The sequence below is a fragment of the Chiloscyllium plagiosum genome, chromosome 4 (assembly GCF_004010195.1).
Source record: "Chiloscyllium plagiosum isolate BGI_BamShark_2017 chromosome 4, ASM401019v2, whole genome shotgun sequence".
Lineage (NCBI taxonomy): Eukaryota > Metazoa > Chordata > Chondrichthyes > Orectolobiformes > Hemiscylliidae > Chiloscyllium > Chiloscyllium plagiosum.
In genome coordinates, this window is record NC_057713.1 from 1,113,049 (window position 1) to 1,125,688 (window position 12,640).

At 43.6% G+C, this 12,640-nt stretch overlaps 1 protein-coding gene across 2 annotated transcripts in view; it reads left to right on the forward strand.

The window, feature by feature from the left end:
* Positions 1–5,776: 5,776 nt before the first annotated feature.
* The window catches only part of tmub1 (transmembrane and ubiquitin-like domain containing 1), a 23,949-nt gene continuing 17,085 nt past the window's right edge, over positions 5,777–12,640 (forward strand). The window contains exon 1 of one of the 2 annotated variants that reach the window (XM_043687551.1): positions 5,777–5,951. Coding sequence is in view for 1 of the 2 variants with exons in the window: in XM_043687550.1 (XP_043543485.1) it covers positions 7,549–7,559 (11 nt within the window). In the remaining variant the exon portion in view is untranslated. Of the gene's footprint in view, positions 5,952–7,538; positions 7,560–12,640 lie in introns of those variants that run through there. The other variant, XM_043687550.1, reaches the window with a different exon arrangement.

Below are 12,640 nucleotides of genomic sequence, written 5' to 3' on the forward strand. Positions count from 1 at the left end.
TAAATACCACAACTATCAGTAGAGAAAAGTGCGGGGGAAATTAATTGGGCTAAATACCAATAAGTCTCCTGGACCAGATGGATGCATTCTAAGATATTAAAGGAAGTATAATTATCTAACAATTCTTACATTCTGGAAAGGTCATGTACCATTAGAAAACTTTTAATCTAACACTTCTATTCAAAAATTAAGAAGACAAAAACAAGTAACTCGAGGCCAGTTAACTAACATTTTCACAATAAGATGTAAAACCATGCCGGAAAAATTATTGAATTATTTGAGGAGTAACAAGCAGGATTGAAAAAGAGGAAGCAGTGGAATTTCAGATGCTGTTTGATAAGATACCATAAGGCCATAAGATATAGCAGTGGAAGCAAGGTCATTCGGCCCATCGAATCCACTCCACCATTTAACCATGGCTGTTAGGCATTTCAATTCCACTTATCCATACCCTGCTGTCACCTTAATTCCTTGCGAGATCAAGAATTTATCAATCTCTGCCTTGAAGACATTTAACGTCCCGGCCTCCACTGCACTCCGTGGCAATGAATTCTGCAGGTCCACCACTCTCTGGCTGAAGAAATGTTTCCTCATTTCTGTTCTAATTTGCCATCCTATAATTTTAAGGCTGTGCCCACGGGTCCTAGTCTCCCCACCTAATGGAAACAACTTCTCAGCATCCACCTTTTCTAAGCCATGCATTATCCTGTAAGTTTCTATTGGATCTCCCCTCAACCTTCTAAACTCTAATGAATACAATCCCAGGGTCCTCACCTGATCATATGTTAGGCCTACCATTCCTGGGATCTTCCAGTGAATCTCCACTGGACATGTTACACTGCCAGTATGTCCTTCCTAAAGTACCACACATGAACCTCCTTTATAAGAAGAGCCTGTTGTATTGTAAGTGGTATAGAGGATCTGTTAACTAATAGAAAACAGAGAATTGGGATAAGGGCAGCACTTTCATGATGGCAACCTGTAACTAGTGGAGCACCACAGGGATCAGCGCTGGGACCACATATTTTTACAATATATATTAATGACTTGGATGAGGGAAGTGAGCATACTATCACCAAGTTTCAGAATGATACAAAAATAGATGGGAAGGCATGTGGTGAGGATGATGCAGAGAGTCTGCAGAGGAATATATAGAGCTTAAGATCATGGACAAAAATTTGGCAGATATGATAATGTGGGGAAACTTGGGCAGGAAGAATAATGGAGCTGAAAAATATTTAAAGGAGGAAATCTTACAGAAAGCTACAGAATAGAGAAATTTGGGAGTTCTTCTGTATGAATGACAAAAGGCTACCATCCAAGTTCGGTGGGTAATAGGGAAGGCAAATAGATTACTGGCCTTTATTTCAAATGGAAAGGACTATAAAATTAGAAACATGTTGCTATAGCTAAACAAGGCACTAGTCAGACCATGGTTGGAATACTGTGAACAATTTTGGACCCCTATCTAAGGAAAGATGCATTGACTGTGGAGGTTGTCCATAGAAGGTTCACTAGACTGATACCAAGTATGGAGGGAATGTCATAAAGAAAGGTTGAGTAGATTGGACCTGTTGGAATACAGAAGAATGAGTGGCAGACTTAGATTAGATTACATTACAGTGTGGAAACAGGCACTTCGGCCCAACATGTCTACACCGACCCGCCGAAGCGCAACCCACCCATACCCCTACATTTACCCCTTACCTAACACTACGGGCAATTTAGCATGGCCAATTCACCTGACCTGCACATCTTTGGACTGTGGGAGGAAACCGGAGCACCCGGAGGAAACCCACGCAGACACGGGGAGAATGTGCAAACTCCACACAGTCAGTCGCCTGAGGCAGGAATTGAACCCGGGTCTCAGGCGCTGTGAGGCAGCAGTGCTAACTACTATGCCACCGTGCCGCCCACTTATTGAATCATTCAAGATTCTTATGGGACTTGACAGCGTAGATGAAGAAAGGGTGTTTCTCCTTGTAAGAGAGTTCAGGATGAGATAGCAGAATCTCTGAGTAATGTGTCAGCTGTTTAAGACATTGATGAAGAAGAATTTCTTCTCTCAGAGGGTAGCAAATCTGTGGGAATCTTTAGTTCAGAGGGCTGTTAATGCTTGCCATTAAATATATTCAAGGCTGAAGTAGATAGTTTTCAATGAGTAAGGTTATCAAGGACTACGGGTAACAGAGAGGAAATTGGAGTTCAGCCATGATCTCATTGAATGTAAATTGGATGGGTCAAATGGTTTTGTTCTGCTCCTCCATCTTACAGTCTTATGGATCTGTTTGTTTCAATTGTTTCATTCAAGTAATGGAGGTGTACTGCATATCGTCAGTAAGTGGACTTTTACATTGAAATTTCAGGTATGAATTTACAGTATTTGTTCTCAAAGCCACTAATTTGACCAAATGTTACTCCGCTTCAACCAACAGAATATTACTAATAAGACCTATTAAACATTTTACTGTCCTTTCTTGAAATTTACCCATGCACTTCTGATATCATCTCTATGTTTCTTCTGTATGAATAATTGTCTATAAAAGCATTGGAAATATACAATCAATCTAACAATCCAACCAATTTCCTCATCTCCCCACTGGTTTGTTTGCAAGTTGCCTTAAATCCAGGTCCTCAAATTCCACTAATCAGGCATTAGAAACTGTTCCCTTTAATTATTTACTCCATTTCAATGTTTCATAGATTTATAAGACTGTAAGATTTTGGAGCAAAAGTAGGTCATCTAGCTCATTAAGTTTGTTCTGCCACTCAATGAGATCATGGCTGATCTGACAATCCTCAACTTCACCTTTCTGTGTTATCCCCATAATGCCTTGACTGATTGAAAATCTTTCAATCTGAGCCTTGAAGAACTCAATGAGCCAGCCCTCTGTGGTAAAGAATGCCATAGATTCACTACTCTTTGAGAGAAAAAAATCCTCCTCTTCTGTCTCATAGATATATGATCCCTTATTCTGAGATTATGCCCTCTAGTCCTAGATTCTCCTACAAAGGGAAACAATCTTTGTACATCGACATTGTCAATCCCTTAGAATCTGATATATTTCAATAAGGTTTCCCCTCATTCCTTAAAATGACAATGATTACAGGCCCAACCCACTCAACCACTCCTTTTCAAACAATCCCTTGATACCTGGACCAACCAGGTGAACCTTGGGTACCCAATGAACACAGTCCACCAATTTCTCAGCAATAAACCCAAACAAGCAGACAAAACGTGTCCAGACACCCTAGCCACTCTCCCCTACATCAAAGGCATCTCGGAAATGACTGATAGACTACTCAGACCCCTTGACATCATGGTAGCCTACAAACCCATCAACACTAAAACTGCAGCTAATGAACTTGAAAGACCCTATACAGACAACAAGCAAAACTAATCCCATTTACAAAATACGTGCAAGAACTGTAACGAACAGGCAGAAAACTAGCCACTAGGATCCATGAACATCAACTAGCCACAAAAAGACATGACCCTCTCTCACTAGTATCCTTTCATACAGATAAGGAAGGACACTACTTCAACTGGGACAACACATCCAACCTAGGACTAGCCAAACAGAGAATTCCTAGAAGTATGGTATTCCAAACAGAACTCTATCAATAAGCACATTGACTTGGACCCCATTTACCACTCCCTGAGAAAAAGAACAGGAAATGACATTACCACACGAAATGACAACACCAAGGCAGGCATGTAGTACTGAGGAAGTGGGGAGGCTACAGAAGGATCTAGACAGGTTGGGAGAGTGGTCCAGGAAATGGCTGATGGAATTTAACGTGAGCAAGTGCGAGGTCTTGCACTTTGGCAAAAAGAATAAAAGCATAGACTACTTTCTAAATGGTGAGAAAATTAATAAAGCCAAAGCACAAAGGGATCTGGGAGTGCTAGTTGAGGATTCTCTAAAGGTAAACATGCAGGTTGAGTCCGTGATTAAGAAAGCGAATGCAATGTTGTCTCTTATCTCAAGAGGGGAGACTTACAAAATAATACATGGCTTGGAAAAGGTGGATGCTGGGAAATTGTTTCCGTTAGACGAGGAGACTAGGACCCGTGGACACAGCCTTAGAATTAGAGGGGGTCATTTCAGAACAGAAATGCGGAGACATTTCTTCAGCCAGAGAGTGGTGGGCCTGTGGAATTCATTGCCACGGAGTGCAGTGGAAGCCGGGACGCTAAATGTCTTCAAGGCCGAGATTGATAGATTCTTGTTGTCTAGAGGAATTAAGGGCTACGGGGAGAATGCTGGTAAGTGGAGCTGAAATGCGCATCAGCCATGATTGAATGGCGGAGTGGACTCAATGGGCCGAATGGCCTTACTTCCACTCCTATGTCTTATGGTCTTATGGTCAACCCAAAGAAACCCAAACATATAAATAGAAAGCAGGAAATATGAGAAGCACTTTGTCCAGAAACTCACTGAAGATGTTACCTAGTATGGTGACGAAACATCTGAAAACAAACTTTCCAGCTCAGTGAGTAAATCTACATCCAGAACCTCAACCTCAGCTACAAACATTCTCAAAACTCACTAACAGGTGAACCTTCTCTGGACTGTCTCTAATGCCAGTATATTTATTTTTAGACAAGGGGACAAAACTGTTCATTGTATTCTATGATCTGACCACTGCCTTATGTAGTTTTTGCAAGACTTCCTTTTTTAAAATTCCATCTCATTTTGAAATAAAAACATTCTATTTCCCTTCACTGCTGAATTTGTAAAAGCAAAGATAAATCACCTTAGCCCTACCAGATCATAGGCTAATCTCACATTAGAGAGAGTGAGAGAGAGTTGACTGGTGGTGGTTTACCCCACAGGTCACCACGCCACAGGTGAGGGGAGAGATTGAGAAGGAGAATCCTTCACTGTAACCTCAGCCATTGTGTGAAATGAAACTATGCGATTGGCATCGCTCTGCATTGTCGTCCAGCCAACTGAACCTACTGTGTTCTGTCTGATGAGGACTATCGAGCTTTTCAAGCCTTTCTACCAAACTATGATCGCTCTTGACCTGAAAGATTCTTTGGTGTTCGCAGGAAGCTGCAGATGGACAAAGGACTTGCAGTCACAAATTTTTTAAATAAATACTTCTATTTTATTGGAAAGAAAGAAAGTTTTTGTTTTTTTTACAAAATTACAAAACTAATAAAAAGTTGTGTAACCACTTTACAATATAATAGCAACATCAATATAAATAAAGGAAACAAACTACTAATCTACTCTACAAACTAACAAAACACAAAGTAAGATATAAGAAAACAATCTCCATCTGGGCCCTGGGCAGAGCTCAGCAAACTCGGACCTACTGGGTCGCCGCCATCTTAAATTCCCTCCCGCAGTCGCAAATATTAAAGAATTTTATGAAGTGACCACCGTTGATTGGATGTAAGGCATATTGGGCGCACTTCGGTTAGAAAAAATGCTATTGAATGGAGAATTTACCTCTTCACTGGGACAGGGAATGGCGGCGTTTACCTCCCAGAGGGCCTCGCGCCGGTGTAGGCTCCCAATGAAATCCGAGGCGCCCATTGGTTCAATAGATGACTTTCCCCTTCGCGGTGTACGCTGGGAACAGCATCCGCCATTACCTTTCGGCGGAACAGAGGCTGCGCATATTCCATTGCCCACGGCCAGAATAGCGGATGCTTCCCGCCTCAATGAGAAATGTAGCAGGAGGTTAAAAAGCCACAACCATTCTGTCCACCAGCTCGGTATACGATTCTCGGACGGTGCGCATGCGCATCCCGGCGTCCTGACCCTGTGTGCGTATTGACGTCAGAGCCAGCCCGTGAGTCGGGGAGTCCGTGGCGCCCACGTCATGATGGGACACCGTTCCGCGGCCTGTGGCCGACGCCGAGCCTGAGCCTGAGCCTGATCCAGAGCCCGAGCCCCAGCCCCGGGAGAAGTATGGAGCCGCCACCCCGTACCGTGAGTACAGCCTGTTGCCGGGAGAACCGGGGAGACTGCTCTTCCTGGGGCCTAGATCTCCCCCCGGGAACCCGGTCGGTCCGCGGGGCCGGGTGCTTGTGGGCGAGGCCTGGAGCAGGTCTCAGCACCGGCCCTCCCCTGGCCTGAGCCGCGGGTGGTGGTGCCGCCTTTATTCGGGGTGTGGGATCTTCCCGTGAAGTAGGTGCTACACAATGATCTTTGCTGGGACGTACCTAGTTGCCCCTTGAGAAGATGGGGGTGAGCTGCCTTCTTGTTACTGCTGCAGTCCCTGCTGTAGGTAGGCCCACAATGTCCTTAGCGAGGGATTTCCAGAACTCTGACCCGGCAACATATTCCCAAGTCAGGATGGAGAGTGGCTTGGAGGGAAACTTGCACGGGCCATTTGTCTATTGCCCTTGTCCTTCTGGATAGAAGTGGTCGTGGGTTTGCAACGTGTTGGATCATTGTCTTTGGTGAATTTCTGCAGTGCATCTTGTAGTTGGTACACATTGCTATCTCTTCACCAATTCACCAGTTAATACTGAAAGCATCAAGATGATTCTCTACTGTAAGCTTGAGAAGATCATTACGCAGATGTCTCCTCTCCAAATTGAATAGCCCTTACCCAAACACTGCTCAAGGTGAGGCTGAGACTCTATTTTAAACAAGTTCATCATAACCTCCTTTGTCTTGTACTCTCTGCCCCTATTGATAAATGCCAGAATACCCAATGCTTTATTAACTGCTCTCTCAACCTGTGTTAAACTACATGAGCTGAAAATGTGTTGCTGGAAAAGCGCAGCAGGTCAGGCAGCATCCAAGGAGCAGGAGAATCGACCTTTCGGGCATGAGCCCTTCTCCTGCTCCTTGGATGCTGCCTGATCTGCTGCGCTTTTCAGCTCTGATCTCCAGCATCTCCAGGTCCCTCTGCAAATGTGTCTTTTTTTAAACAGTTCCATCCTCTGTATATTGTCTCTCCTCTTCCCACCAAAATGTTTTATTTTTAACTATATGAAATGTCATCTGCCAGTCCCACCAATCTGTGTGTCATTCCAAATTCTATCACTGTCCTCTTCAGTTCACAATTCTGAATAATTTGGCCGTACCCTGTGCACCCAAGTTGTCATCAATATAGATCTAGTGTTCACTTTACCAAATCAGTCAATTGTCATATTGCCAATAAGCCTCTAATTCCATGATCTAAACTTTACTGGCAGGTGTGTTATGTGGCATTTCATCAAAAGCCTTCTGGGAATTTGTCATACCACATTAAATGCATTAACCTCATCCATTTCTCTGTTAGGCTAATCAAAAATCCCAATCAAGTTATTTAACCAAACTTCACTTTTCACAAATCTGTGCTGGCTTTCCTCTGAGTTCAGCAATATCTGAATTACTTGTCCAAATCATAGAATCATGCAGTAGTGCCTTCGGTCCAACCAGTCCATTCCAAACATAATCTCAAACTGAACTAGTCCCACCTGCTTGCTTCTGGTCCATATAGCACCAAACCTTTCCTATTTGTGTATCTAGGTCAAAGAGCGTGGTACTGGAAAAGCAAAGCCAGTCAGGCAGCATCCAAGGAGCCGGAGAGTCAATGTTTCAAGCGTAAGTTCTTCATCAGGTATGGGGGGTGGCCCAAGGGAGCTGAAAGATAATTGGGAAGTGTGTGGGGCTGGAAAGGTAGCTGGGAATGCGATAGGTTGATGAAGGTGGTGGTGAAGGTAATAGGTTGGAGAGGAGGATGGAGCAGATAGGTGGGAAGGTAGATGGACAGACAGGACAGCTCAAGAAAGCGGTGCAGAGTTGGAAGGTTGGATCTGGGATAAGATCGGGGGAGGGGAAATGAGGAAAGTGGTGAAATCCACAAAGATCCTGTATAGTTGGAGGGTCCCAAGGTGGAAGATGAGGCATTCTTCCTCCAGGCATCGAGTGGCTAGAGTTTGGCGGTGAAGGAGGCCTAGAACTTGCATGTCCTTAGCGGAATGGGAAGGGAAGTTAAAGCGTTCAGCCACGGGGTGGTGGGCTTGTTTAGTGCAGGTGTCTGAGATGTTCTTTGAAACAATCCACATGTTGGCATCCTGTCTCCCCAGTGCAGAGGAGAACATAGAGTCATAGAGATGTACAACATGGAAACAGACCCTTCGGTTCAACCCGTCCATGCCGACCAGATATTCCAATCTAGTCCCACCTGCCAGCACCCGGCCCATATCCCTCCAAACTCTTCCTATTCATATACCCATCCAAATGCCTCTTGAATGTTGCAATTGTACCAGCCTCCACCACTTCCTCTGGCAGCTCATTCCATACACGTACCACCCTCTGTGTGAAAAAGCTGCCCCTTAGGTCTCTTTTATATCTTTCCCCTCTCACCCTATATCTATGACCTCTAGTTCTGGACTCCTCGACCCCAGGGAAAAGACTTTGCCTATTTATCCTATCCATGACCCTCATAATTTTGTAAACCTCTATAAGGTCACCCCTCAGCCTCCGACGCTCCAGGGAAAACAGCCCAAGCCTATCCAGTCTCTCCCTATAGTTCAAATTCTCCAATCCTGGCAACATCCTTGTAGATCTTTTTTTGAACTCTTTCAAATTTCATAACATCTTTCCGATGGGAAGGAGACTAGAATTGCACGCAATATTCCAACAGTGGCCTAACCAATGTCCTGTACAGCCGCAACATGACCTCCCAACTCCTGTATTCAGTACTCTGACCAATAAAGCAAAGCATACCAAACGCCGCCTTCACTATCCTATCTACCTGTGACTCCACTTTCAAGGAGCAACGGACTCAGCAGATGCCGTGTGTGGAAGTACAGGAAAATATCTGTCAAATGTGTAAGGATCCTTTGGGGCTTTTGGTGGGGAGGGGGGATGGTAGAGAGGTGAAGAGGCATGGGTGCAGGTTTGCACTTGTGGTGGCAGGTGAACGTTGGAGTGGAGGCTGGGTTGGTGGGGTGCATGGACCTAACAAGGGAGTCACTGAGGGGGATAGTCTCTCTGGAACGCAGATAAGAGTGGGGAGGGAAATCTATCCCTGGTGGTGGGGTCTGTTTGTAGGTGGTGGAAATGGTGGGGGGAGGGGTGGGAGGGGAAATTGTGGTCTTTGAAGAAGGAGGCCATCTGGTGGAATTGCTTCTCCTGGGAGCAGATGCAGCAGAGGAATTGGGAATAAGGGATAACGTTTCTACAGGAGGCAGGGTGGAAGGGGGTGCAGTCCAGGTAGCTGTAGGTTTGAAGTAGATGTTTGTGTTGAGTTGGTCGCTGGAAATGGAGATGGAGAGGTCCAGGAAGGGGGGGGAGGTGTCAGAGATGGTCCAGGTGAACCTGAGGTCTGGGTGAAGTTGATGAACTATTTAACCACCTTGTAGGAGCACGAGGTGGTACTGATATAGTCATCGATGTAGCGGAGGAAAAGGTGGGGAATGGTGCCAATGTAGCTGTGGAAGATGGACTGTTCCACGTACCCAATGAAGACGCAGGCATAGCTGGGTCTCATGTGGTATCAGCTTTCACCTATTCATGTATCTATCCAAATTAAAGATTGTAATTGTACCCACATCCACCACTTCAGGTATGGAAGCTCAGGCCGCACCTGAACCACACTCTGTGTAAAAAAAAAAATTGCCTTGTGTCTTTTTAAAATCTCTCTCCTCTCACTTTAAAGATGTGCCCCTTAGTCTAGAAATCCCCCATCCTCGGATGAAGACAGCTACCATTAATTCTCATTATTTTATAAACCTGTATCAGGTTGCCTCTCAACCTCCTTACACTGTAGTGAAAAATGTCCCAGCCTATTTGATCTTTCTTCATAACTCAAACCTTCTGTACCCAACACCATCCTGGTAAATTGCTTCTGAACCCTCTCCAGCTTGATAATAGCCTTCCTATAACTGGGTGACCAGAACTGGACACAGTATTCCAGAAGAGGCCTCACCAATAACTTGTACAACCTCAACGTGACTTCCCAACTCCAATACTCAATCATTTATAAAAGCGTTCTCATTACAGAGGTTAAACTGACTAACCTGGAGTTGTTGGATTTAATTTTGCATGCTTTTTTGAATAAAGCTATAGCATGTTGAATTTTCCAAATTTGGCAACACAACTGTATCCAAGAAGGACTCAAACTATGGCCAGTATCTCTGCAATTTCCATCTGACTTCTCTCAGTATATTAGATGGATCTGGTCACTTATATCTTAATGAAAGACAATCATTCTCATACCTCCTACTTATCAATACTTTGCTATTCTATGTGAATTCAAGCTATTACTGAACTGCAATAGGACTTATGCTGTGATCTATTATTAAGAATGCCTTTTCCTCCTAATCTTGACTCCCTGACTCATTAAAAATCATGCTACTTCAGCTTTGTTTTAAAAATATTCAAGGACTCTACCACCTCCATTACCTTTTCAGGAAGAAATTTTCAGACAGAGTTATGAACAGCGTCTTCCTTGCTCTTGCATTCAGTGCCTTAATCAACAAAGATATACATCCCGTAGGCTTTCTTCACCTTCTTATTTACCTATTCTGCTGCCTTCAAGCATTTACGGACACGTACACCAAGATTCATCTGAACCTCTGTACTTCCTGTGGTCCTACTATTCAATGTGTACTACTTTACCTTGTCAGTCTCCTGAAATGCAACATCTTTCACTTTTTAGTTTAAATTCCATCTGCTTTGTTCAGTCCATCAATATCATCCTGTAGAATTCTAAGGCTTTAATCCTCACTATTTACCACACCACCAATTTTTGTGTAAAATGCAAACTTACTGGTCATTCTATTAAATTTATGTCTGGAGACAGTTAGAGGCAATGAGGAATTTACAAGAGCAAGGGGATGTGATGGATGGCTGTCATAGGAAGGGAGAAAAGTTGCAGATACAATCACATAAATGGGTTAACTCCAGGAAAGGTAAGACAGGTAGGCAGGTAGGGCAGGAGTCTTCTGTGGCTATCCCCATTTCAAAGAAGTATACTGTTTTGGAAAATGTAGAGGGTGATATATTCTCAGGGAAATGTTGTATGAACACCAAGTTTCTGGTATCGAATCTGGCTTTAATGCAATAAGGGGTACATCAGATTCCAAGAGATCAAATAAACTATTTATTTCAATGCCAGAGGCTTAACAGGGAAGGCAGGTGAACTCAGGGCATGGTTAGGAACATGGGACTGGGATATCATACCAATTACAGAAATGTGGCTCAGGGATGGACAGGACTGGCAGCTCAATGTTTCACGATATAAATGCTACAGGAAGGACAGAAAGGGAGGCGAGAGAGGACTGGGAGTAGTGTTTTTGATAAGGGACAGCATTACTGCTGTACTGAGGGAGGATATTTCAGGAAATTCATCCAGATAATTTATTTGGGTTGAACTGAGAAATAAGAAAGGGATGATCACCTTATTGGGATTGTATTATAGACATCCTAATAAGTCAGTGGGAAATTGAGAAACAAATTTGTAAGGAGATCTCAGTTATCTGTAAGAATAGTAGGATTTTAACTTTCCAAACATATACTGGGACTGCTATAGTGTTAAGGGTTTAGATGGAGAGGAATTGTGCTAAGTGTGCTCAAGATAATTTTATGATTCAGTATGTGGATGTACCTACTGAAGTAGATGCAAAACTTGATCAACCTTTGGGAAATAAGGCAGGGCAGGTGACTAAGGTGTCAGTGGGGGAGCACTTTGGGGCCAGCAACCATAATTCTATCAGATTTAGAAGCATAGACCAGATCTAAAAGTTGAAGTTCTAAATTGGAGGAAGGCTAATTCTGACAGTATTAGGCAAGAATTTTCAAATGCTGATTGGGGGGCAGATGTTAGCAGATAAAGGGATGGCTGGAAAATGGGAAGCCTTCAGAAATGAGATAACGAGAGTCCAGAGACAATATAGACCAGAGAAATTGAGGTTTTGGTTAAGTAAAAGAAAGAAACATGTCAGGTATAGACAAGATAGATCGAGTGAATCCTGAGAGTATAAAGGTAGTAGGGAATGCTTAAGAGGGAATCAGGACAGCAAAAAGGGGACATGAGATAGCTTTGGCAAATAGAGTTAAGGAGAACCAAAGGGTTTTTACAAATACAAGGACAAAAGGGTATCTAGGGAGAGAATAGGGCCCCTCAAAGATCAGCAAGGCGGCCTTTGTGTGGAGCTGCAGGAGATGGAGGAGATACTAAACAAGTATTTTGCATTAATATTTACTGTGGAAAAGGACATGGAAGATATACAATGTAGGGAAATAGATGGTGACATCTTGAAAAACGTCCAATTTGCAGAGGAGGAAGTGCTGGATGTCTTGAAACATAAAAGTGGATAAATCCCCAGGACCTGATCAAGTGTACCCTAGAATTCTGTGGGAAGCTGGGGAAATGATTGCTGGGCCCAGGTATTTGTATCATCGATCGTCACAGGTGAGGTGCTGGCCAGTGTGGTGTCACTGTTTAAGAAGGGTGGTAAGGACAAGCCAGGGAACTACAGATCAGTGAGCCTGACATCGGTGGTGGGCAAGTTGTTTGAGGGAAGGATGTGCATGTATTTGGAAAGGCAAGAACTGATTAGGGATAGTCAACATGGCTTTGTGTGTGGGAAATCATGTCTCACAAACTTGATTGAGTTTTTTGAAGAAGTAACAAAGAGAATTGATGAGGGCAGAGCAGTAGATGTGATCTATAT